This window comes from Tamandua tetradactyla, chromosome 13 (genome assembly GCF_023851605.1).
Source record: "Tamandua tetradactyla isolate mTamTet1 chromosome 13, mTamTet1.pri, whole genome shotgun sequence".
Classification (NCBI taxonomy): Eukaryota; Metazoa; Chordata; class Mammalia; order Pilosa; family Myrmecophagidae; genus Tamandua; species Tamandua tetradactyla.
In genome coordinates this window covers 85,433,026-85,460,308 of record NC_135339.1, presented here as the reverse complement: position 1 = coordinate 85,460,308, position 27,283 = coordinate 85,433,026, and the positions used below count along the sequence as shown (strand labels likewise).

At 45.7% G+C, this 27,283-nt stretch overlaps 1 protein-coding gene across 1 annotated transcript in view; it reads right to left on the bottom strand.

The window, feature by feature from the left end:
• LOC143653434 (scavenger receptor cysteine-rich domain-containing protein DMBT1-like) overlaps positions 1-27,283 on the bottom strand; it is a 90,811-nt gene that overhangs the window by 20,079 nt on the left and 43,449 nt on the right. Inside the window, exons 29-48 of the mRNA XM_077124464.1 lie at positions 26,963-26,999; positions 25,166-25,312; positions 23,429-23,646; positions 21,408-21,725; positions 20,962-21,003; positions 19,157-19,186; positions 18,448-18,601; positions 14,611-14,828; positions 13,567-13,878; positions 12,752-12,784; positions 10,832-10,985; positions 9,835-10,052; positions 8,836-9,147; positions 7,202-7,279; positions 6,855-6,893; positions 5,977-6,288; positions 5,421-5,450; positions 4,751-4,795; positions 3,446-3,760; positions 2,269-2,313 (exon numbers count right to left, since the gene is read on the bottom strand). Coding sequence (XP_076980579.1) covers positions 2,269-2,313; positions 3,446-3,760; positions 4,751-4,795; positions 5,421-5,450; positions 5,977-6,288; positions 6,855-6,893; positions 7,202-7,279; positions 8,836-9,147; positions 9,835-10,052; positions 10,832-10,985; positions 12,752-12,784; positions 13,567-13,878; positions 14,611-14,828; positions 18,448-18,601; positions 19,157-19,186; positions 20,962-21,003; positions 21,408-21,725; positions 23,429-23,646; positions 25,166-25,312; positions 26,963-26,999 — 3,057 coding nt within the window. The remainder of the gene's footprint in view (positions 1-2,268; positions 2,314-3,445; positions 3,761-4,750; positions 4,796-5,420; positions 5,451-5,976; positions 6,289-6,854; positions 6,894-7,201; positions 7,280-8,835; positions 9,148-9,834; positions 10,053-10,831; positions 10,986-12,751; positions 12,785-13,566; positions 13,879-14,610; positions 14,829-18,447; positions 18,602-19,156; positions 19,187-20,961; positions 21,004-21,407; positions 21,726-23,428; positions 23,647-25,165; positions 25,313-26,962; positions 27,000-27,283) is intronic.

The window sequence follows — 27,283 nt, the reverse complement described above, 5'->3', positions numbered from 1 at the left end:
AATAAAAATGAAACCAAAATAAGATGAAGTCCAAACAAAAATCCCACCCACAGACAGGAAATTTAGATGATACTTTTTAAATAAAAGATCTGTATCTCAAGTACATCAAAATTAGCTATAAAACAACTCGTGAAATGTGAAATTAAAAGTAAGAAAGGTTTTCTTGCCTGAGTCTGAAATACGGACAGGGATGCATGAAGGCAGAAACTGAGATATACTAATTGATTGCGAGATCAACACAATCTCCCAGGAATTGATAAGAAGGGCTATTTCATTGACGTAATATAGAGAAAATATTTTTTCAGAGTGACAAAATTCTAGAACCTGCCTAATTCTAGTTTCTAGGATTGATTTCTAATTTTCACCAAACAAACTAGTTTTATAATGCAATACCAAATTGTCTGGAGCCTCAACTTCTAGAAAGTGTCTCCTTAATACAACAGGGCACACTCTGACACCTGATTCAATACTATTTATCTTTGTTAAAGAGCTGTCATAGTTGAAATGCACAAATTATACTGAACCCTCTTGTTAGAATGTAAGTTCAGTGAGCGCAGGATTTTTGCCTGCTTTGTTCCCTTCTATATCCTTGGCACCTAGAACTGTGTCTGGCATACAAAAGGTGCTCAGTAAATATCTGTTAAATGAAAAGATGAAGGCATGAAACCCCATTATTCTAGTCTTTGCCCATAAAACTAAAGATAATTTGTGCACTGGACATTTTCATTTCACCTGATTTCTTTTTCTATTCTACTTTTTTGCAAGAGAAAGAAGAAAAATGTACATTAGCTATCCATTAAGAAAAGGAGCAGATCTGAAACCACAGAAGCCAAAAGGAAGTAAGAGTTGAAGTTTCACAAAGGACGCAGGTGAAAGGAATTGGTTTCCATCATAGAATGCTCTACAAAGTCAGCTTTGAAGCTCAAAAAAAGATAATTTTAGAACAAAGGCTGGTAAATGCAAGTACTAGGAAGTGCAAGTAGAGGATTAACAGAGTAAGTCTGGTAATTCCTTGCAGATGCCCGAGATGGAGGGCTCTAAAGTGAACTCATGGATGATGGCCCAAGATCAGCAAATTAAGAGAGAGAGTGATCAAGAGGCTTCCTATCTGCCTGAGATGGAGGCCAACTCCTGACTCCTTACTCGCAGTGCATTCCTGGAGCCTCCATCAGGGCAGGACACAGGGCTGAGGGACTCGGGGCTGGCCCAGGGCATCTTAGATATCCACTACCCCAGTGAGTCTCTGGACAGTGAGCATGGACCTTGTCCTGTGTTGGGAGGACTCCAAAGGGATCCAAACATCTCACATTTATTTCCAGACCACCACCAATAGCCATGGCTCTGACAGCTTCAGAGGAAGCCAAGGGTGGGTACCCAAGCAAATGACCCCGGAGTCTTCGTGGTGGCCACAGTTGTGGATGAACAAGCCCAGATGTCGGCACTGGCCTAGCGAGGTCTCGTTCCCCTGGCATCGCACGTCATCCAGGAGGATGCTGCCTGGGCCCTCCCCGAAGTGGCTGCTCCCCAGGGCGCCAACGCCCTCCCCACAGTCCAGCTGCCGGCACATGACACGTGCAGAACCGATGCCCCAGAGGTCATCACACACTGTCCCCCAGGTCCCATTGTGGGACACTTCAACACGCCCTTCACAGGCTCTTCCTGCCCGCCAATCTGATGACGGGTAAATCTGAGGAAGACCCGGAGACTGTTATGGGAACATGATTAGCTCTCCTCAGCAGTAATTTCTAATAGGACTTTTCTCTAGTCCCTCATATAATAAACCCTGAATTCCAGTAACCTTGAAGCTCTGGCCTCTTGTTTCTAGGTCTTACAGAAATAGGTCAAGCTAGTGTTCATAAATGGAGGAACTGGCTTTTCCAGGCTCATTCTGGCTTCAATTGTCCCCATTATTCTCATCTTTGGATTTGAAATAGGGCAATTGCAAGAATAGGATAAATATCTATTTTGGAGCCAAGTCTGATAGTCAATAGCATCAGAATATGTCTAACTCAACTTTTCACTGTTGTCTTTAGGCCAAACTTGTCCTTTGGCTCAAGTTCGACGTTGAAAACATCCTTCAAGAACCAGGAACTGGAGAAGCACCCGGTTTGGCTTCTGCCCTCTCCCTCCACATCAGCCCTGTATTTTCTCAGTCCTAGGGCAGGCAGGAATCTAGGTGAGCCCTGATATTACTGGCTCTAACCTCAGGGAGTCAACTAGAAAGAGTCAATAGCCCAGGGAGCTGCAAAAGATCAGTAAAAGGCTTACCAACTCTAGAAGCTGTTTCTGCTGATTCTGGTGCAACTTCCACAGCTAAAAGAGAAAACCCGGTGTTTGTGTCAGTGGAAAACAAGCTGAGTGGACAGACGCATCCATGTATGTGCAGGCCTCTGCCAGTATGGTGGTTCCGAGCTTTCTGGCAAATTCAGCACCATCACAGGCTGACCAGAATTTCTAAATTGAGTGCACACCAGGTAGCATTTCTGAGCCACATTTCCCTCAGCACTAGATGGGGCGCTGAATCCCTCCTGGGCAAGATCCTGGCTTACTGACCCTAACTGAAAGTATCCTCTAAATTTAACCAGGGAAGAGCTGTCAACAGCCACACAGGAGAGGTGAGATTATTAATTAGGACATGTGAGCGAGGGTTGGATGCTATTTTGACCCAGTAGTTTTCATCCTGAAACATCATCACTTGCTCAAAACACCAAACACTAAACCTTTGGATTAAGAAAAAAAAACTACCAAGCAACTTGCAATAGATACATCATCAGCCCTATTTCTTCTTCATCCCATTCCTTCTTGGCACCTCATTTCTACATCTCCCTTTGGGGGTGGGGTGGGGAATGCTCTGAGTGGTGCTGAGACTCAGCAAAGTGTGGGGAGTCATAGATGATTGTTGCATGTGTTATTTGGTAACAAAAAGTAACAAAGGAATGTTTTAATATTCTCATCGGGCCTATTTTGGGGGGGGGGTGGGATCTATTTTTTTTATTGGGCACAAAATTGTCCCTGTTGGGGAATCAGCAAATCAAAAGAGTATTCATAGATAGCTCTCTCTGAGAAATATCTTCATGGGAAATTGTTGAAATAGACATAGAGAAAAAAACTGCAACCTCAGAGAAGGGGCGTGAATTCCAGATTTCCTGGGATATTTTTGTCCATGGGATCCCTTCTCTTTCTGAGGCTAGGGGACCAGGCTGCGATAGTTAGCTTGGGCAGGGGACTTTCTTCTCCTGAGACTCGGGTGACCAATGTCCTGGTCCTGAGATGGAGGGAGTTCCTGGGACATGGGACTTCTAGTCCTAAAACTGGGATAATTCCAGGCAAACCAGAACAAATTGTCTATACTACAGGTGGCTCTGATCCCCTCAGGGTTGGCTTGCCTGGTAGATGTGGCTCTGTGCTTCTTGAGTTGCAAACCAGTCTAGGGAGACTTCAGTACCTGAGCAGACAGCCCCAGCGTCCTCGTGGTGCCCACAGTTGTGGATGGACAGGCCGAGGTGGTGGCACTGCCCGAGGCTGGTCTCACTGCCGGTGCATCTCACGTCGTCCAGGAAGATTGGGCCTGAGCCATCTCCAAACAGACTGCTCTTCGGGGCTGCCAGGGCTGCCCCACAGCCCAGCTGTTGGCACACCACCTGGGCGGCGGGCAGGTCCCAGAGGTCGTCACACACGGTGCCCCAGGTGCTATTGTGGTTGACCTCCACACGACCCTCACACCTGCTCCTGCCACCGGCCAGCCTCACCATGGGCAGATCTGCAGGAGCAGAGAGCAGCTCTGCTCAGGGGCGCTCCCTCCCGCCCACCCGGATGGCACCTCCAGTTAGTGAATTCTACCCAGGTCTGCAGGTTGCTGTTTGGATAGCATGTATCTGTGGGAACACTGCATATGCAGGAGAAAAGGTGTTGGTTCTGATACTGGTTCTTGCATCTGAAATTTAGCACAGACTGCATCATGTCTTTATACCCTAGAGAATTTAATTTGGGAGTGCAGGCCATGTGTTGACTTTTAAAATAAATCACATTATCTTTGTAAAAGACACATATACTTAAGAAATCACTTTCTGACTTTTAGCCTCTTTTGAGTGTCATGTCGCAGGTTGTTTCCCTAAAGATTCATAACAATTCAGCTGAATGTTTGGAGTTCAGACTTTACATTTCTAAGCTGAGTCCCTCAAAGTACATTAGGAAATTCTGAAAACAAAATTAATTCCACTTGACAAACAAAAATTGTGAAGTATTCAATGGGGGATGATGTAGGTTAGCTGCGGGATGGAGAACCAAGCAGAGGAAGACATGGGGTCCCTGCTGTAGGAAGGGCAGGGCTTGGCCCAGTGAACTGAGCCCTGAGCCAAAAGCAGAAGTCAGTTTTACATTCTGAGCCCCCAGATATTGGGGCTGGTTACTGGGGTCCCCTTTGAGAATGGACCATAGCCCCAGCCTTCTGATGATGCCTCCGAGGACGGGGTGATGGTGGGTCAGGGGGGTGGGCTGTCCTCAGAATTTATTTAGGGGCATCGGAGCACATAAAAATGGCATTTTTTTTTTCTAAGTGGAGTTGGGTCTTTCCTAAGCTCAGAGAATCCACCATATTACTAGGTTGCCTCTAGCTTTTGTTCCATAGGGCAGTGTTTGTACAACAGCGCCAGGGCCATGAAAATAATGTTTGCTTTATTTCCCTTGGCCACACATGGCAGGACCCCAGCCTCATTACTATAGTTACACAACATAAGAATGGACGAAGTACCTATTGGATGGAAAACATGCGGTTGTTCCCCGGGAGTTGAAGAAACTATACATGTTAAATAGAAAAACAGTCACCATGAGTACATTCCAAACAAACACAATGAAATTTCATGCTCTTCTCAAATGCCATCTAAATCACATAAATGGGCACTCAATCAGTTACCACTTAAAGTGGAAATGTAGCACATAAATGTGTACCCATTATTCTGATTAAAACTAAGAAAATCAAATAAATAAAATATGTGTCGGAATTGTGAAGATACGGCTGCACTAGGCTGATGCCTTTTCATAACCAAGGAGCTCAGCGGCTGCACCCCAGGGTGCTTGCCAGCCTCACCCCTCCTGATCCCCCACCCCCACTCCACCCTGGTCGCTCGGCCCTCCCTGCGATGCCACTGCTGTGGGAGTCACCACTGCGGGCAAAGAGCTGGTGTCTCAGAGTCCAGCTGAAATGCGGTGCTCGCGTGTGGCAAGGCTAATGCGTTGACCCGCTAGCACCCAGAACCACCTTCCCTCTGGGTGTGGAGCAGGGTCCCAAAGGAATGGGAAACAGCCGCACATGTTCAGGAAGGGTCAGGAGCTCAGGCATTGTCAAGGAAAGCGAAGGCTGGGGGAGGGTGCCTAGCAGGGGTCTTTGCACTAGTCAGCAAATAAAATGGACATAAACTCACGGACGCCAGGGTGTGCAGCAGCTGCGGAATCTGCAGAGATAAAGGAAACCGTGAGGTTGGTTTAGCAATAGAAATCGGATGGTAGAGTGGATAAAGAGGCGGACACAGCTTAAATGTGACACGATGAGGCAGGGTGTGAGCTATTCTTTAGGGCTCCCCCTGTAGGTTGCTACAGCTGTGTGTGGTGGAATTGCCCAGCTAAAAACCCTGAGGCAATGACTCTGAGAAACACTGCCTTAGTAACTAAACTATCAAATGGTAATAAAATCATTAACTTCCCTGGGCATTTGTGATGCATCTGATGTTTGATGCGGCACGTCTGAGACAGGGCCCATAATCTCTCTAATTTTATAATATGGTAGACCTTCAAGTCAAATGGTATCCTCCCATGTATCAAGCTGTTTCAGTGTATGTATTTTTTCAGAGTTAACAGAAACCTGTGGTCCAGGACATGGGAGAAGGTCTAGGCCAAGGGAGGCAATTCTAGACTGTACCTGGCAATTCCAAGCTTGGCCAGGGCAGCTCCAGGACAGGCCCAGGAGGGCCCTGTGCTCACCTGAGCAGATGACACCAGCGTCCTCGTGATGCCCGCAGTTGTGGGTGAACCAGCCGCCGTGAGCGCACTGGTCCAGGGAGGGTTCCCTTCCCGTGCAGTTGACATCATCGAGGAGGATGCTGCCGGAGCCAGGGCTGAAGTGGGTGCCCGAGAGGGCGGACACGGCCAGGCCGCAGCCCAGCTGCCTGCAGACCACGTGCGCATCCTCCATGGACCAGCCGTCGTCACACACAGTGCCCCAGGTGTCGGCGTGTGAGATCTCCACGCGGCCCTCACACCTGCTTGACCCGTTCACCAGCCGCACACTCAGACCTGGGTGGACATTGCAAAGAACAGCCTTCATCGAGGCCCATCTGCAAAGCCACTAGAAGAGTCAACTATTTCCTGGAAACTGCCCTCTGACAATGGATAGTAACAAGCCTGTGCCATGTTATAGTTGGTCAAGAAACGTGTGAAGAGGCTCCAGGGGTGGAAAGGGCAGTGAATAGGGGTTTACTCCCATGTGCAAAGGGCGGTGTCACAAAAGGGAATGGAAGTTGGATATGCTTGGAACACAGGTGAGGTGAGCTCATGGATGGGAGCTGAGAGGAGCTTTAGGGTTAACATGCACCCTAGCCTTCCTACAGGTAGGTCTCCATGACCAGCTTCCAGAAGCCATTCTTGTATCTCCCAGCCTCCCCTTTCCTCTCACTTCCAATCCTGGCTTTTCTAGACGAACCAGCCCAGCCTCCAGCAACAGCTATTTGGACAGCCTGTTTGAGGCTTGTGGAAATGGATGGGGTTTTCAGCAGGCCCCTTCCCCCCAGAGAAATGCCAGAGCACTTTTGAGATAAAAATTGACAAAGGGAAAATACTATGAAGATAGAAAGAAGGATTACCTGTTGGTGGGGGTGCCTCTGTTGACTTTGGAAAAGATGCTTAGGATAGACAGAAAGCAAAAGAAAAAAATTATACAACAGCTTTGGCTAAGCATCAAATATATTTAACTCTTGGCCTACAGTCAAGTGGGCTTTCCAGATAATCTATAGACAGTTTCTGATTCTAAATTAAGATTTAGAATCCCTGCATTTCTCTTGCTTTGGAAAACGTGGGGGTCAGAAGGTAATGGTTGACATTTAAACAGGGTGCATCCTATGGCAGGCACTACCCTGGCCACCTTATATAGGGAAATCCATAGACTCTCAGCACAGCCTTGGGAGGTAAATGCTATTTTTAGCATTCTCACCATTGTCCAGAGGAGGAGACTGAGGCAGGACATGGCTCAGTGATTTGTTTGAGGTCTCCCAGTGAGTACGCAATGAGGCTAGAATGACAAACCCAAGGTATTTGGCCCCTAAACCACTACTCTGCCACCCAGGGTGACTTTGCCAAGGTAAGTCACAATGAATCAGTTTAGAACAAGTGAAGATTACCTGAGGCTGGGTAACTCACAGTACCCGAATGTGTGGGGTAAGGCAGAGAAGCTACAAAAGACATGAATACAAAGATGTGGGTAGGTCATCTCCTTTCATTTAAACCTGGGACACAGACTTGCTTATTTGAATCAGAAAAGTACATTATCCCAAGGTCTGGTCCTGGGGAAAATGGGAAAAAGTGCACCCAATCCAGGCGTCTGTTTAGGAATGGCTTGGAGTCACCATGGTTACAATCACAGTGGCTACAGTAATGGACACCTAGCTTGTCACATCTATCTTGCAAGATGGTTTGGTTTTATCATACTTCCCGGATGTATGGGTCTTACCTCCCAGGTAAATGTCTGTTCTCAAAAAGTAAAAGCACATCTCAGCAGGTGATGCCTTGCTTATCTCAAGGATATACACTGGGAAGCTCAGCCATAGGGAGGGAACCGAAGAGCCTGAGCAGTCTGTGCAGTTGGGCTAGGAGTCCAAGGTCAGGATATAAAGAGAACTTGGAGCTACTGCTTGGCAACCCTTCCACTGGTCTCTGATCCACCCCACCCCCAGCTCTACCCAGGACCTGGTTCCAAACCTTCCCTGTCTCTAAGCTCCCAGCCTGTTGTTTGATGTCACACACAGCATGTGGCTTTACCTTCTGCTTCCCTAAGAACAGTGATTCCTTCTCTTCACTACTCACCTCTCCCCTCAGAACCTTCCAGTGCCTCCACCCCAACCTTGTCCTTTCATCCTATCTCACCTGATTGTAGCCAGATCCAGAGAAAAACCAATTTGCCTCTTCCCAGTCAAACCCAGAGAATACAGAGATAGATGGGGCTTTTCATTCCAACTGCCAAATTTATTTGCAGAAATTCAACTGGGATAAAACTGAGGAATAAGCATCCAGGCCAGGATCTTGGCTCCCAGCTCTGTGACTCGGAGAGCTCTGTCTGTTCCCTGTAAAACCAGGAGTTTGAACTAAAGGGGTGTTTCCCAAAGGAATTACTCCTATTGCTGGTAGAATACGAGTTGATTTGAGTTGCTGCATCTTCTATTTTAAGAGTTATGCATTTATTATATTAACATTAAAAATTTATATTTAGTTCCATTCTGATTAAGGATATGTCCAGGTGTGCATATGTGCAATCAGATTAGAGGATATTTGATAGCTCACTGTTTATTTTAATTTTGAAATGTTTTAACAGTATTTAATTGCCACTGCATTTACTTTTATGTGTTGTCTATTGGTATTGAGAAAATTGTAGTGTGGGCAGTATGTGGATAAGGCAGGGATCGTGCAGGGGCATCTGACTGACTGAGGCTTGGGCCACAGTGGCACAGGACTGTCCAGGACCCCTTACAACCTGCACTGTGGTTTCCCTACTGCTCTAAGTTCATTGGGTGGAAAACTTACAGAGTCAGGCTGTCATCTCACCCACGCCTGGCCTGCAGGGTCAGTGCCCACCTGAGCAGATGACGCCGGCATCTTCATGGTGGCCGCAGTTGTGGGAGAACCAGCCGCTGTGCAGGCACTGCCACAATTGGCCCTCATTTCCCATGCACTCCACGTCGTCCAACGCAATGGGACCCAGGCCTCGGCCAAAATGAGCCCGACCAAGGGCCGATACGGCCCAGCCGCAGTCCAGCTGCCTGCACACCACCTGGGCATCCCGCAGGTCCCAGCTGTCGTCACACACCGTCCCCCAGCTGCCGTTGTAGTGCAGCTCCACACGGCCCTCGCACTGGTGGCTGCCATTGGCCAGCCTGAGGGCCACATCTGGGAACGCAGACACATAGGTCACTGCCCCGGTGCTACCCTTTAATCACTGCACTAGAGGGGGGCCTGGGCATTCCTCTGAGCTCACTGGCTTTGGAGGGTTCCATCGTTCAAACTCGGGGGGAGGCCCATTGGTTACCAACGTACTCAGGGATTGCTCTCTCCCGTGAGTGCCAGTAAAAAAAAGAAAAAATTAAAGCTCTTTGCCCTGATAGGATTAATTGCCTATTTCATGGAGGTCAAAGGAAGCCCTGGCAAGCCCTGGGTGAAGCAAGAAGGAGCGTGTGTGCAAATGCTGGCTGTGGCTGCTCTGAGGGCAGAATACTGTCTTTTAAGCCACATGAAAAGAAACCACACAAGAGTTTTACATGAAACAGGCTCAGAGACAGTGGTAGTCAAGCCTCCTTTTCCAGCATGGTGTGTGTGCCTCTAACATCAGGTGTGTGTGCCTCTAACATCAGGTGTGTGTGCCTCTAACATCAGGTGATGCTGTGGATGCGCCATTCTATGGCAGTGTGATATGCTCGGCCAGTTTCTCCAGGTCGCATCTTGGCAGTAACCTAAGGAACCTGGGAAACCACGCCTGCCCTTTCAAATCCTTGGTGTCGGGTGATTGTGCCTGCCTTTCAACCTCACTGTCATCACCCATCAGCCAGGACCTGGAGCTAAAATGACCGAAGGACCTACCAGTATTGTTTTCATCTTGCACAACAGACTCATAGGATGCAAAGAAGCCGATGTTGGTGATGATGGCATCGCTGTGGAACACCACGGTCATGTGGTTCGAGGAGGAGGTGAAGATTGGGATTGTACCAGCACAGAACCTCCCCAGGGAAAAAGATTCGCTTTGTGGGCCATCAAAGATTTCAATGAAGTCGTACGGACACCCATAGAAATTTTCCATTCTGCAAAGTGAAACGATCTCAATCAGACTCAATCCACTGGGCTGTTGTCCCAGTAGGAATTGCCCAGATTGGCGCCCAACTGCCTGAAACCTACATCTTTTCTCATGGGAAAGAGGAAATGATGACCCTGTTTATATGGGCAGTAGTGTGTATTCTCTTTTTTTTCTAAAAATCTTTGAATTTTGATTTTTTAAAATCTACTGAAGTTTTAGCTCAATTTCATTTTCTGAATATGTCTTGTAAGTGCATGGGTTAGGATTTACCTATGCACTATGTGGAAAGTAAATTTCCCCTTCCCAGAAGCAGCTATGATGAACAGTTTCTTTTAGTTTCTTCCCAGAGATGTTCTAAGTGCAGAGGGCTGTGTACTGTACCCTTCACCCAAGGTTTTCTTGCAGCTCATTCCACAGCAATACACCTTTGTGAGTGACAGCATTATATGGACGTACCAAACTCTATCTAATTGATCCCCTACTGATGGGCAATTAAGGTGCTTCCAATCTACTGCTACATAAGAATGCTGCCATGATTATCTTCTGAGACCCAAGGCTCTATCTGCAGACCAAATTCCTGGAACTATAATTGCTGGGTTAGAAGATCTGTGCATTTAAAATTCTAATCAATATTATTGAATGGGCCTCCAAAGGCCTGCCTCACTTTTGAAAATTCAATGTGGAAGAATGCTTTTGGGGGGGGGCGGGGGTGGTCAGGGTGATGGCATAAAACTGGTGTGTTTAACTAAGGAAAGATGATAGGAAAAGTAGGAGATATTTACTCACTTCACCACTTCAAATGTAAGTTTGACATGAGCCCTGGTATCCACTTGTATGTCCCAGGCACATACCACATTTGTGGGGTATTTTTTTGGATACCAAGGACTGGAGAACGAGCCTGAATTATTTGTTAGCAAACCACCACAGTGGAAATTTTCATCTGTAAGAAAGAGTGAAGAAACTCCGTGAGAAGACAACCATGGCCTCTGCTGGAGATTTTAGAGAGGCTGAATGGGGTTGGAGTGAAAGCGGAAGTAAGGAAAACGTGTTCCAGGACTGCATTTGTCAATAACTAAAAATGTTAGCTTTGGAGACTTTCCTGAGCTTCATCTGTCTTTTGGCAGCTGAAGAGCATTCCATGTGCCCTGTCGAGCTCTTAGGATTTTTAAAAATTTTATTGTGGCAAAATATATATAACATAAAATTTGCCATTTCAGTCATTGTAGGTGTGCAATTCAGTGGCATTGCTTACGTTCTCAAGGTTATGCAACCATCACTATGATCTATTTCCAAAAGTTTTTCATCACACAAAACAATCTCTGGACCCATTAAGCAATAACTCTTCATTCCTCCCTGCTCCCTGGCCCCTGCTAACCTCTCATCTACTTTCTTTCTCTATGAATTTGCCTATTCACGATGGAATCACATCATTTGTCCTTTTGTGTCAGGTTTATTTCACTTGGTATAACGTTTTCAAGGTTCATTCATGTTGTAGCGTGTATCAGAATTTCATTCCTTTTTATGGCTGAGTAATATTCCATTGAATGGATATGCCACGCTTTGTTTATCCATTCACCTGCTGATGGACACTTGTGTTGCTTCCAACTTTTGGCTGTTGTGAGTAATGCTGTGAACACTGGTGTACAAGTATCTATTCAAGTCCCTGCTTTCAGTCCTTTGGGGGTATATATATATATGGAATTGCTGGGCCAAAAGGTAATAAGTTCATATTTTGTGTGTGTGTGTGTGAGGAGAAAATGATAGTGACGTATTACAAGTGGTTGAAAGGGCTCTATGAATTTGTTTGCACAGAAGGGTCAAAATATGCATTTTAGTGAAAGGGGTGCAAAGACAAGCTAGCCAGAGTATCCTTTCTCATTATGGAAAGTTATAAAATAACTTGTATTAGAAGATCCCTGGTTGTGTTACATACAATTCCTAACTGCAATTGAGACCAAGTTGCTTAAAGCAACCATTTTATGGGGTGGAATAGTGGATTTGGGGTAGAATTTGTCAAAGGCCTTGTGCTGCAGCTTCTCACATGCAAAAAGAAGAAAGAACACTCATCTAGTTCCAGGAAGTGATAAAACTGAAAGCAGAGAAACACAAAGCCATGGAAAAAGTTTAAATAAAACTTCAGGACTTGGCGGGGAGCTGTCACCACTGAAGTCTGTGAAATATACACAGCAAACATGATGCCACAAGCAAGGACTTTTACCCAGATTACTCCTTTAAAATACTCAAAAATGTTGACACTTGAAAGCTAGGAAATGAATTCTCTGTGTCTCCATAAACAGAGATGACACAGCTCCTCAGCAGTTTGGACGTTTGTACACTGAATGTGGATGGGCACAGCACACCTTCTGGTAAGAGCTGTCCCTGAGATTTCTGTTTCCTTGCACCTCACAGCACAAGCATTATTGCAAGTAGTTAGCCCTTTCTTCACAATGGACACTCGCTCCAGGAATCCCAGTGGTCCAGAGACTGCATTTCTGGCGAATCTTATCTATCCCTCCCTCCTACCTCTTCCCTGCTCTCTGCTGCACCCAACTCCACCATTTTTTCAATGCAAAAGATTGCATTGCTCTTGTTCATTGGCAACAGAGAATTTAATGGACTGTGCCTCAACTTCAGGATTAAGGAATAGGCAAGCTGCACACACGTCAGAGACCTGGTGACTGGTTGAAAGGTATGGAAAAACAATACCTGTTGGTCCTACTTTTGGATTGGCATCAGCACCTATTCACAGACAGAAGAAAGAATGAGTAATGGACTGAGTATGGCATCATATAAGTCATTAAAAAAAAAACAACTCTTAGGCACTAGGGACGTAGGAGCAATAACCGTTAATGTTGGTTGAAAGATTGGCAGCCTACATCATTGTCCCCTGGGGGTAGGAACACACTTTGCTTTTCAGTCTCATGATGGCTCAAACAAAACATACGATTCATTTGCTTTAGGTCAGCCAGTGGACTCACCGAGCTTTAGAAACAAAAGTGGAATAGGCAAAATTGAACACAGTCATTAGCAAAGTGTCTCAAGGAAATGATCCTTATAGAGTATGGACTCGGATGTGACCTTGGAAGTGCCTTTGCTACCTTAGTAATCAAGTGAGAATTCCAATAGTATCTATTTTACAAAGAGGTTGGAAGATTGAATGAGACTCTGAATGCACTGGGTTTGGCACGTAGGCTGACATGCAGCTGGCACTCTTTGGACACCAGCCACTAGATCCGTTCAGAGAGGGGATTGTCAGCAACATCAAGGCAGACCATCCCCAGAAGGGAACGTCTGAGGATGTAAACCCTCTATGTCATCACTACAAATTTTCAGCTGAAGCCTGTGACTATTTTATAGACACAGCAACTTTTAAGCCAATTTACCTTACAAGATGCCTTGAAGCCCAGGGCTTGCTTCTGAGTACTTGCCTGCTGGCATTGATGTCCCTCTCCCAAAGGCTGCTTGCTGGCAGCTGAGACTCCCTCCCTGCTGAGGTCTGTTGGGTGCCTATGGGCGCCCACCTGAGCAGATGACGCTGGCGTCCTCATGGTGCCCGCAGTTGTGGGTGAACCACCCGTTATGTGTGCACTGCCACACCTTGGCTTCGCTGCCCGTGCACTGCACGTCGTCCAGTGCGATGTGGCCCGTGCCCCCGTGAAAGTAGCTCTGAGCCGGGGCCAACAAGGCCTCGCCGCAGCCCAGCTGCTGGCACACCACCTCGGCATCGGTCAGGTCCCAGCTGTCGTCACACACTGTGCCCCAGGTGCCGTTGTAGGAGACTTCCACCCGGCCCTCACACCTGTGGCTGCCATTCACCAGCTGCAGGGACATACCTGGGGGACAGGAAAGCAGGAGCTTCTGAGCTGTCCCAGACTCTAGAAGCTCCTGCAAGTGGAGAATGTTTTCCAGGCCTTGAGCATTGTCCTGTTGGATCCTCGGCAGGGTGGCCCTTTGTCCTCATTCTCCCGGGATAGTCTTGGTTTATGGCTATTGCAGATCAATTAATGGCAGTTGATTATTTTAGGGTCCCTTTTAACTTCCCAAAGTACACGGGTTGGAGGATACATTAAATAGTCACCCTGATCATAAGCCACAGAGAGCTCAGGAAGATTCCCCATATTGTAGGGCAGGAGGGGTTTTGGATGATTTCTGCATTGAATTCTGCTGGAAGAAAGTAGACTGGTAACTGCAGTTTGGAGATAGTTTTGTTCCAGATAGCTTTCCTTTTCTTTTGCTATTTTCCTACTGACTCATCTGATTGCATTTTCCTTTCCATTAGAGAAGAAGGAGGCCTTCAACCCTCACGGGGCCTCCATCTACGCACACAGCCAATGCAGGGTATGAGACATCAGCCCCCCGCTTCTTTAGCCAGGTTTTGGTGGAGGAAAGCAACAGTGGCGGTGCAAAGGTGAGGAGTGGGCCCTGTGGGGCTACATTTTTTAATGTCCTAGTGGATACCATTAATGAAGGTCAATACTGCAGGTCGGATTTAGAAAAACACCTCTTCTAAAGGGAAAGAACACATTAGGTCCAACTCTGTCCAAGGTATGAGTTAGGATACCCACCACTCTCTCTGTCATCCTGTTGAATGCTGTTGTACAGAGCGTAAAACCCTGTGTTGGTGATCATGGCATCACTTCTGAACACTGCGGTCAAGATGTTGGCAGAGGAGAGGAAGGTGAGCTCTGCTCCAGTACAAAATCTGCCCAGGGAGAGGGAGGCAACTTGCTGACCATCAAACACTTCAATAAAATCATAAGGGCAGCCGTAGATGTCCTCCAGTCTGCAGAGGTAAAGACCAAATTAATCTTTCCAAAGGAATCCATGGAAATGTTTAAAATTAGGATCATCATTCTGGCATAGCATACAGCCAAAGACTGCAGTCATCCCTGCCACCTCCTTCCAACCCTGCCACCTTTTTCCAACCCTGCCACCTCCTTCCAATTCTGTCACTTCCTTCCAACCCTGCCATCTCCTTCCAATCCTGTATCTCCTGTCAATCCTGCCATCTCCTTCTAGCCCTGCACCTCCTTCCATTCCTGCACCTCCTTCCAACCACACATTCCCACCAGCTGATTTTACAACTTACATCTCCTCCTCCCCTTTCAGCATCTCACACCTGGTCCATTTCAGTGGCCTCCCTACCAGTATCTTGGTGGCCTCTCCCACTTATAACCCTTATTTCCCTCCACCTTGAGTGTCAACTTTCTATGCTGAAAATCTGATTATGTAATTGGTTGGCTTAAAACACCTCAGACTCTCTCTACAATGTAAAGACCAAACTCCTTAGCTTTAATTTTCATGAAACCCAACCTATGTCTAGTCTCATCTGCCTAGCAGCCTCTCTCTTTCATCATGGCTTGGTTTGCAGACACATTGGTCAAGGCACCTGGCCCTCATGGTTCCCTGCTACATGATGCTCACCTATTCATTCTTCAAGGTCCTATGCTAATGTCACCACTTTGTGTCACTGCCCCAGCTCAGCCCCTCCCTCTCTTCATACCCCAGGCTGAGGTAGTCCCTCCCTCCTTTCTCTGTGTTAAAAGTTTGGGCTCTGCATTTGAAGTACCTCTTACTGCCAGCTATGTAACCTGGGTCAAGTTAAATAAGCTCCCTGGAGTTTGTTTTCAAACCTCTAAAACAAAGATGGCAGTATATAATAGCCAAGCTGAACAAGATGGCACATACGGAATGCTTAAGTGTCTGCCACATGGCAGGGGCTTGGGTCACTGCACATAGCATATTTCGCAGCAATGACCTATTTACAGGATTGTGTGAGCAGACAGTGAGGTGGTGGATGATGATACATGTGAATGAGCAACACTTTTAAAAAGTTATTTTAATGGCTGCCCCCAAATTTCCTTAGGGTGAAGACTGTCTTTGTTGATGAAAATACACCAATAGACTATTTTAGGACTGAAAGAGGAGGATTTTGGGATGTCAACTTAAAGGACCCAAAGAGACAAAGAGGTAGCAAGTTTGTTCTGCCTAAAAAGTCAAGAGAAATTTGGAGGTGGAGATGAGCAGGAGAGAGAAGAGGGGGAGAACAAGAGAGAGGGAGGCAAGAAATTTGGAGAATCTGTAGGAAAAGGAGCCAGTGAGAAATTCTGAAGGGGAATCATTGACAAAAGAGCTTTGAAGACTAATATTTAAGTTCTTTGCTTGCAATGAACAATCCTTTCTTCTATCACCCCAAATCTCAAGTAACTGCTGCTCTGCACTCAATGCCTTGTAGGAGGGGTGTTTTGTGTCTTACTACCATGTATATATATATGTATGTATGTATGTGTATATATATATAGGTGGGTATTTTCTTCATAACACTTACCTACTTAACCTTAAGTGGTATTGTCCTTTTGAGTTATTGGTTTCTCAAGTATCAGTGTTTCCCCATCTAGAAGCTAAAGTTCATGAAGGTCAGGCTCTTGCCTGTCTGTCTTGCTTCGCACCGCAAGCCCATTCCTCAGCCAGGGCCCACACAGAGTTGGTGCTCAGTACATATATATTTAAAGAACATCAGCATTGATTTAACATGATGAAGATGTGAGCTACACACATTTGCATTTAGGTAAGCATATGTAGCCTTTGATGTATACATTATTTGGGCTCATTGTATAATACAGGCCCAGTGAATATACTTACATTTGTATACAAACTGAGTACTGGATTTAAAAAGCTGCTTAGTGCAAAACTTATCTGTTCCAATGAAATAAAAGGCCAGGACCTTGAACTCACCCATTTTAAAGTTTTTAAGAAAAAGCAACTCATAACATTCATGTGTAAATTTGACAGTGGCATGGCAGGAACAAGTGGCATGCAATCTGAGAGATCATTTTATCAGAAAACAGGACATACTTCACTTTGAGAGGGCACATTTTAAGTGTGTATGTAATTTTTACACATCAAGGGTGAACCAAAGCTCTCATAGAAGTCAAAATACCAGAGCAAGCTTTAGTGTAAATTAGAGTCTCTCAATCTTTGTACTGTTGACATTTTGGACTGGATAATTGTTTGTGGTGGGGTTTGTCCTATGCATGGTGGCTGCCAGTGACACTCCCCTAACCCCAGTTGAGAACCACTGCTGTAAATAACTAACTTTATGTTCTGAGAAGGAGAAAGTAAATGTAAATATTCTAGACTAAAAAAAACATCAAAACCCATAAATCGACTAAACTCTGGTTTAGGCAACATAGTGAACTGCTCCTTTATTTGTATGATCCAAAATTATAGCAGGAAACATGCTGGAATAGTAACCTTGAGATGACAGAGAGTGTTGGGCATTAGAGAGTTTGGAATGACCATTTTCCAGAAGTAATAAAATGATATTCCATGCCCCAAAACACTAGAAGCATAAATTTCACAGATTTGAAACATGGGGTTCCCAGTTTTGTCCCACTGCTCTTAACAGAGTAAATATGTGTTGAATGAATGAATGATAAATACATTTCACTCATACATAATGTCCCGTGACATAATTTATGCCCTCCATATTTAAGAGGAATTTTATCCACCAGGTAAAAATCCACCCTTCACTGCACTGACTACCGATTTTACATTTTTTGAAGTCAGGATTTGACCATTCAGACCCTCCACGACCATGGCCAATGGACACAGATGGCATGCAGTGGCCGAAGTCTGAGACAAACCCGGGTGACAAAGTCAGGAAGGAAGAATGGCCCAAACCTGACTCAGAGTAGAAAGATGAAACTGGGGTAAACATTATTGGGAAAAGTAGTACCATATTCATAAAAAATCATTTATGAGTCATTGATTCATAAAAAATCTAGTCATATATATGTATGTGTATATGCATCTATTTATACATACACACACATATCTACAAATACATATTAAAATAGAATGAGTCCCTTTAAAAATGAGGGATGGTTGGATAAAGAAATAGAAGGATTTCATACTGGGTGCATGATGGGAACAATGAACGAGCTGGGGCTGTTGACTCTGTAGAAGGAAAATCTTAGTGGGGACATGACACAAATTCTTGAAGGGACATGACACAAATTCTTGTAGGGAAGAAATAGGTGGTGTGGCGTGCCCATATCCCCCCTCGCTCCCGAGAGGTGGAACTCCCCCCTTTTTTCCATTGACAGCATCAGAGGAAACAACCAAAACCCATCTGTGAGAATGAATAAAAAGGATTTGGGCTTTGTATCAAAATGGAGCTGGCTGAGAGTGAAAGGGTAGGCTTTCGTGGGGGATGCTAAAGGGTACTTTTGCACTGCCTAGAAAGTTGAGCTAAATGTCTAAACGACTCTCTTAAGCTCAGGTGACCAGCCCAATTCCTACCTGAAACAATTTTTCCTGTGGACAAACCACCTCTTTGAGAAATGCCTGGATTCAAATCTAATCTCACCTTTAAAGCAGAGAAGGGCCAACCTACTTACTTCAGGCTTGGGATTGTCAGTTCTATGTGGAACTTCTCAGCCACGTGTATCACCCAGACACACTCCACATCAGTGGGGTAGTTTGTCGGATACCAAGGACTAGAGAAGGAGCCCGAGAGACTGGAAATGACTCCACCACAATTGTTACTTCCTCCTGTACAAGCAGGCGAGAGACTCATTGTTTGCTTCTTCAGGATGGTAACTTGCATTTTCCCAGGGGTAAAATCATTGTTTGCTTCTTCAGGACGGTAACTTGCATTTTCCCAGGGATAAAATCCAGAATTCCATCAACCTCAACATTTTGGAATCATAACATGGAAAGTGATTGTGCCTTATGGATGGAGCTGTGGCTTGGGCTAGTGCAAGTGACTGTATCAGCGAGAGGGAATGAGGGAGGAGGAAGGAAGTAGGACTGGCAGGCAGGACCCTGAAGTGGATGTGAGAGGAGTGATGGCATTGAATATATTTATGTGGCAGGTGTGGGGTGTCCAGCCAACACCTCCTTAACATTCTCCCCAGCTCCCTGCCTTGCAAACCAATGCAATCCTGATGTAGACAAGCCTCCCCATTTGTAAGGGCTCCATCTCTCTCATTCCTTCCTCTTATGCAGCCAGGGAGAGAAAGACGTGTATTCTGCTTTCATGAATTATCAAAGTGATCCCACTTGATCTAATACTTACAGGTTATAATTGCAGTGAAAGAGAGTTACCTTGTGGCACAGGGACTTGAGGAATGGCAGCTACAAAACACAGAAGCAAGGAAAATCAGGAGGGAGCTTAGCATCCTAAAACATCTTATACTTAAGTGCAAAGTAATGAACTTGTTGCTACTCCTGAGTCTTCACAGGTGGTGTGGGCAAGGGGGGAAATGTGCCCATTTCCCCCCTCGCTCCTGAGAGGTGGAACTCCCCCCTTTTTTCCATTGATTCACAGGAAACCCTAGATGATGCTCAGTGACCTCACTCATTTTCTTTTACTTGCTAGGGTCCACTAAGGGCTGTCCTGAGAATGGTCTGTCACTGGAATAACTCAGAAACATCACCAGGCTAATGGCTGTGACTCTGTGTCTGTAGAAAGTAATCAGGTACTGAAATCCACAAAGGCAAAAGCCAGAGAGCTGGAAGCCGTGCTGGGAAAGACAGGCTCTTCCAGCATACTCTTGAAGTGAGACAGTGCCTGGAGGGGAGCTCCAGGCATAGGTGGACCTTTCTCTTTTCAGGTGCCCCTTTGGTTTTGACGTCTATACAGCTTATACTTTTATATTCTATATACATTCTCCATTCCTACCACATGGCAGGCTGAGGGCAGGGTAGGTCTTATTGGAATGTGGAACTTGTTTGCATTTTATACAAAGGGTTTAGTGGGGCAGGGGCTTGAAGCCAATAGGTGGGCTGCATTTGAGAATTCCTTTGTCTCTGTCTCTCCTCCATCAGCCCCACTGCAAATCGAAGAAAAGTAAAGCTGATGGACACTTGACTGCCTGCATCTTGCCAACAGAGGTGTTTGTTATCATCAGAAAGAATTTTCTTTAACCTTAAGTGACACAGAAGCATTTTTCTCTTGTTAAAATGCTTAACATATGAGATTTCTCTCAGAGAATTGAATGGCAGATACCTTACTTTTTGTGCCCAATTAGGCATATAAAACTCCATCGATAAATGGTTTGCTGAATTAATGCTTAGAGTGGATGCTATTTAAATGATTCCTTTTCCCTACAGTTTCTTTTATCCTCTGACCCATTCTCTTTTCCAGTCAGCACCAGGGCCAGGGAAGTGGACAGCTGAGACTCCTTCCCAGGAAGTGAGCGAGGCTCCAGGATGCAGGACCACAGGTTTTCTGATCTGGTTGGAATCTTGAGTTTGGGAGAAGGTTACTGCACTCTTTGGTCTTGAGTAGGTTCCCAGAAAGACGTTTACTCTTTCCTTACCCCAACTGAGTTGGTTAAGGCCTGGAGGACCACAAAAGAGCCCCAAACAGCTAATTTTTCACCAACAGTCTACTCTTGACCCACTGGGAGAAAGTTTGGCATTCAATGACACCTTTGTTTTCCTGCATGCTTACATTTTCTAATCAATGGCCTCCAGAGGGGGCCCTCTTTTCCTATCAGCCCTCTTCTCAGATACCACAGTGGTTGAATCTTTCTCCTCCTTTCCCCTCCTGCCCTTCCTTGCTCTGTTGTCCAAGAAGGAGACTGCTGGATGTTATTTCATTTAGGCAACGTGGCTATTTAGCTCATTGTCTGAGCCATTATTTCCCAACCTTGGATGCACATTGGAATCACATGGAAAGCTTCAAGATTATGGATACCTGGGGCCACCTGCAGAGATTCTGATGTGGCTGGTTTGGGGTGCAGCCTGAGCATCAGGAATTTTAAATACTTGCTAGGTGATTCCAGTGTGAAGCTAGCATTGGAAATCAATAGTCCAGCCCATGGTCCCCTAGTGGGCAGGCCAGTGTAGAGGTTAGATTTCTTGTTACATTTGTAGAGAGAGGGAATTATAAGTGTCTGACCTACCTGGAGGGGTGAGGGTCACATCTGGAGACCAGTTTTCAGCTTCTGCATGCATGAAAAACATAAAAGCAACAGTCAATGTAGAAGGTTGGAATTAAATGCTACAGAGATACAGAGGTGATTTTTTTCTTAAGTGTGGGCAGGAGTAAAGCAGATAGGCTTCATGCCTAATAAGTAAGAACAAAGGACTGTATAGACCCTGGAAAATCAGCCCCAGACATGGGAGAGATTGTGGAGGAAAGGGCTGCCAGTTGCATTTCCCTGGTGTGTCCATCCTCAGGATGGAGTCAGACTTTCAGTGTTCTCAGTCTACCTGGCTGAAGGGATATTCACCTGCTGGGTCACTTTTCTTCCCTTCCCCAGCCCTGCTCTGTGTATGGACTCAACCCATCGCTAAGATGCTGGTTGCTGAAACATCAGAAAGAAGGGGCCATGGAAGAAGAAGCTACCTGAGCAGATGACACCTGCATCCTCGTGGTGGCCGCAGTTGTGGTCTGACCAGCCAGATCTGGGACACTGGCCAAGGTGGCTCTCACTTCCTGAACACTGAATGTTGTCCAGTAGGATATCTCCAGAGCCTGGACCAAAGTGGGCCTTCCCAGGGGCAGCAATGGCCTGTCCACAGCCCAGCTGGCGACACACGACCTTAGCTTCGCTCAGGTCCCACAAGTCGTCGCACACGGTTCCCCAGACACCTTGGTAGAAGACCTCCACACGTCCTGAGCACCGGCCCAAGCCACCTGCCAACCGCAGCACTGGTCCATCTTCTAAACAGAGCAGATTTTATTTTTGAGTTGGGGGAGTTTTATGTAGGAAGTGATTTCTAGCCCCCTCAAGTCTGTGGCCAAGGCAAACACAAGGGCAAATAGTTGTTTTGATTCCACAATGAGTTGGGTTTAAGGATTTTAGAGTGAGCCAGAGGTGGGCTTGGATCTCAGCTCGACTGCTTCCTCACTGTATAACTTTGGACATGTTACTTCATCTCCTTGGACCTCAGTTTCCTCATCTGTAAAATCAGGACTCTAGCAACATCTCTCTCAGAAGACTGTGGTGACAAGTCGGTGAGAGCATGAGTATAACGTCTATCTCAGCACTTGGCATGTCTGGGCTCTGGCCATGTGAGGTAGGCTTTTCTTGGGGTCACTACACTGGGTAATTGGGGAAGTTAGTTCCAAGCTTTTTTTTGATGGATCAACTGTGCTTGGCTAAGTGAAGATGCAATCCTCTGAAAAGCACACTGATTTCACAGAGCCCAAAGGGATTGGCTATTTCCGGGATGACAGGTTGTGGCAGTCGGAATTGCCTGCCATCTGTGATGGCACTCCCTTACTATGCCCATATGCTCTGCCACAATGTCCTTCTTCCTATTTTTCCAACTTACCTGAGTCCACTGAGGGCCTCTGCACTTGCTGTTCTCTCTGCCCCTTCCTTGTTGTTCATCATGTCACCACCTTGGAAAGGCTGTCCATTCCCATCCAGCCTACAGAAACACCTCCTCGCTCCAGGCTCTGTACTATGTCACCTTGTTTTTTCTATTCCCAGCCCTTATTTCTACCTCCAAATCATCTTGTGCAATGATTTTTCCACCCTTGCTTCTTGTATCTCAGTCCCCTGTCATGCATGCATACTAGGGTGCAAACTCCACAAGGGCAGGGGGATTTCCTGATGGTCCAGTATCTCTAGCATGTAGAGCTGGGGTTGGCACATCAGAAGACCTCAGTACATATTGTTGGATGACTGAATGATGGCCTTGAACCAGTGAGTGGTTTGGATTTCAAATGCTGGAATTTCCTGTGCTTTCTCAGGGTGTAGTCTCAAACAAGCTTTTGAGGAGCAAACCTATAAGGATTTTCCCAACTCAAAAGGAAACAGCTCCAAAACTGTAGCCAAGGAGTTACTATTCAGTCTTCTGATGGCCAGAAAAAGTTACTGGGGTTCCTACAGGGGTACCCAAGTATCAGAGATCCCATGATCGGCAGGAAATGTGTTTGTAGGGTGCAAACTGGGCTTGTTCCCAGAATGACTGCCTTTATGGACTTGGCTGACAGGAGTCCCCAGGTCTTTCATTTGGGTGGTTCTAGAGTCCAGTGCACACAAGCATGAAATGGGCCAGCTGGTGGAGGAAAGCTGATTCTACTTACAAGAGAGTTTGGCTTTTGGCTCCCAGAACCTTGGACAGCTCCCAAGGGGTTGGTGGTAGCAGCTGCAGCCAAAAGACTCTTCAGAGAATTCAACTTTTTCCCAGGAAGAGGAGCAGCGTGGACATTTCCATACTGGCTGCACATGCTGCCCTCTTTCAGCTGTGCATGTGGACCTCTTAATGGGAAAAACTAGCTGTTACAGAGTGGGGTTGTGCAGCTGGCTGTGGGAGTCTTTTAAAATGAAACCCCAGGCTTCTGCTAATAGGAGAATCCCTCAAATAGGAAAACTGTTCTTTTTAAAGGGCCAATACCTTCTTGAAGCTTCCTACCTGACTCCTCTTCCTTCTGCAGAATTGCATTGAACAGGGCATAAAATCCAGTATTGGTTATCATTGAATCACTTCGGAATACCACTGTCATGATGTCTGAGGAGGAGAAAAACATCACAGCTACCGGGGCACAGAACTTCCCCATGGAGAGCGAGGGAATTCGGGGGCCATCAAAAATTTCAACTGAGTCATAGGGACACCCAAGAATATCTTCTAATCTGAAAGTGAACAGAAGTGGAGGGTTAAAGGTGATTTAAAACTTTCTAGAATTTAAAGCTTAAAAAGCGTGACAATCTAGCAATTAAATATTTGGATTACACTTAAAATCCCACATTCATGTAAAATATTAATTAACTTTTTCAGACACCTCATTTTTGAACTCTTATTTTATTTGCCTGAGGGACATATGAAGTTTATGGTTACAACTTTATGACATAAGTTTTAAAATCATAATGGTTTTGGCCAGTCACAATCTAAATGTAACATCAGGCAATGCTGATGTCATTGTAAATAGATTCTCTACAGTCAAATCACCCCTGATAATCGGCAGGTGGCAGACATCCCAGCCAAATTTTCTTACTTTCATATTTCATGTTTTCTGCCCTACAATTCTTGAGGAGACCAAATTTGACATTAAAATAATAATAGCGGTAATTAAAGGGTATTTGCAGTTTGGCAATTGTTCACAGGGGATAAGGATGAGGGAAGACTTTGAAGAAATAGATTACTGATGACAAGATAGACTTTGGAGGTGAGGGTTCAGAGCTCTTACCTCATGGGCTGTGTATGTCCTTAGGGATTTAGTCAATGGAGATAAATATTTCTAGAATGTTCTTTGGTTTAGGACATGTCTGACTCCCAGGCCTTAGTATAGTCATATCTGAGCCACAGTCAGCACATAGCTCAAGCTGGTTATCACAAGCTGCTATAGTACCGGATGTGTGTCATACAGCAAGAGAACAATGGCTTTGTGCAGACTCAGCTTATAGAAGAGCTGGGGCTCTTGGTGAAGCGTTGGGGACTGTGACATCAAGGGGCAGTTTAGCTTTGGGCAAGTTAACCTCTCTGAGCCTCAGTTTCCTCATCTTTAGTGGGAACGACAAGGGGATCTGTTTCATAGGGCTGAAATGACTCTACACTGTGACAATGCACACAAAGTGGGCACTACAGGGCCTGACACACAGTCAGCACCAAAACACTGTCATCTGTTATCTTGTGGCATGGAGATAAAAATAACTGTGGCTTTGTAAAATTTATCTCTTCATATTGAGATGATGCAATGACCTCTCAAGCCTCCTTTAGCTCTGCAGAAACATCTAGAAGATGCAGGGCCCAAAGCTGGAGTAGTTAGAAAATATGTGTGTAAGGGAAGCCTCTCACTGTTTAAAGCTTAGATAAAGGAAAAAGGAAGTCAAAGAAGAAAAATTTTGGTAGACAAGAAGGGCAAAGCCAGAAAGTAGGATTTTAAAAATATTTTTTAGAAAAAAAAATTATCAAAATGTGGTTAAATAAAAAATGGATTATTTAACCACTGTTTGAATTTTTTAACGTAGAAGCAACTCATTGGATAGTGCTACAAAATTACCCCAAATTTCAAACTTGGAAAGATTCTAGAGGTTTATGTTCTTTTTCTGTTTTACCCTAAATGTTTCCCATTAAAAGAAGTATCATGTTATAATTGCCAAATTAATATTCTTATTTAAATAGAACCTTCTCTAAAAAAAGTTATTTTCTTACTTCAAACTTGGAATCATGAGCTCTAGGCGGAATTTTTTATCAACATGGATCTCCCAGACACACTGGATGTCTGTTGGGTAGTTTTCTGGATACCGTGGACTAGAAAATGAGCCAGAGAGACTAGAAATGACCCCTCCACAAGAGTTACTTTCTCCTGAAACAAGAGGAAAAAGGATGTCAGGATGTACCCACATGAATCTGGCCTGGCTGGGGTGCAATCCCAGGGACAATGTGCTCACACCCAAAGGCCTGGGGGGGTTGGGCAACAGTTTGTCTGGGTGGACACCCATGCCCAGAAGCTAACTGAATGCAACTCTCGGGAAGCAGTGCCCATGCAATCCAATTCTAGTGCATCAAAAAGGATCAGCGTGTGCGAGTTTCCTGTCTTTCCTTTCTGCCTGCCATCTGATAAAGAAAATTGCTGTATTTGTCCTCTCAGTTTATCATCTCCTTCTCATTTAGAATGGGGAGATTCTAAAGAATCCTCTTTAGATCCTTGCTTGTTGGGAGAGAGACAAAGTAGACTGTGCGAGGAGAGATTGGAAAGGCAGACAGAGATGGATGCTGTAGTGCCTGTGTAAAGGGGAATTGAGCAAGAGGCTCCAGGACAACCTCGGGGTTTGGTGCTATTGAAGATAAAGGGAAAGGGTCGTTACGGATTGTTTGCAGAGGTTTTGACGGGGGACCCCTTTAAGCACATTTTCATCCGTTTTGCTGTGTAGATTGTTTCCTTTAACTCAGTATCTCCTCTGAGAGCAGAACTGACAGGTCTTTCAATTTATAAGTGTTAAGTTATATAGCAGTGAAATCATCTTTTCATATTAGTTGTAATATTAGTATAGATAACTATACATTAATACACACATTTTTAAGGTAGCATGCAATGAAAGAGCAGAACAGTTAGAATCATCAAATTACTTTAGAGGAAAAAGGAAAACACAGCATGCGCTATTTACCTTGTCCCTAAATTATGAAGTAACTAAATTTTTCTCCTTTGTAACCCTCTCCTCCTCATTTCACCCCCTAGTCACATTGCTGGCTGCTTTTGTAGGTTACAATAACTGTGGCCAGGTCAGAATGACACAGAACCCTTGGGAGCTGACGTCCCAAAGGCCCTCCATGGCAGGGGCTGGTGGGCTGGTGCTTGCTGCAGGACTGGACCCAAGGTAGGTGGGCTGAGGAGCACTGGACCAGAGGGACAGAGCTGTTCTCCCACGCCCCTTCCCCCTGCCCCCACTCTGGCCTGGGCAGATCCACGTTCCCCTTTCCTGCCTGATCCTGTGTTAGAAAAGTCCCTATGTTTTTAGAAGAGTGACATGGTGCCATGCCCCTTGGCTCTGTGGGGTGAGGGCTGAGCGGCTGCTCCAGCTGAGGTGCCCAACTGCCCTGGCCTTCCCGTGTAAGCAGGGGCACTGCCCTGGGGGCAGAGGGGCAGGGCCCCACCCAGCCATGCCAGCCTCTTCTCTGGGCTCTGCCTGGGAACGCTGCCCAGCAGTCTGCTGTGATGGCTCCTGGAAATGGAGTTACCGTTTCAATTTAAAGCAAGTGACTACCTGCTGAATGCTCCTGAGAAGCTGTAGAAAGACCTAGAGGGAAGAAAGGGAGACTGTGATGGCATCCAAGGGAAAAATACTTACTTTATCTACAAGAGCAAGTGCAGATATGAAGCAAGCGAAATGTAAAGTCTTCTTAGGAGCACCGATGTACTTACTACAAACTGAGAGGAGTTTGAAAGTGCTGCGTGAATGTCCTCTAAGGTCCGGTAGCAGATTTAAAGAAGGCCACACACTCTTTGACCTGCCTCTCATCATAGGCTGGGGCCTAGGTCCCCTTCCTTGACCCTGGGGACTCTGTGATGGCTTTGGCCCACAGAATAAGGTGGAAGTGACACTTATTAAGAAGTGGGCAGTCCCTTTTCTGTCTCTTGGAACCCTGGCTCGCATGTGGGGCCCTGACCCACCTTTCTGGAGGCCTGACCACCCTCTGTGAGAGACCTCGTGAAGAGGCCCTGAGGCCACCTGGGAAGAAAAAGGGCCCCAGCTGAGCCATCCTTCCAGCTGTTCCCACCAAGGCACTGGGCACGTGAACAAAGCTGTCCTGGCTGCTGCAGCCCAGCCA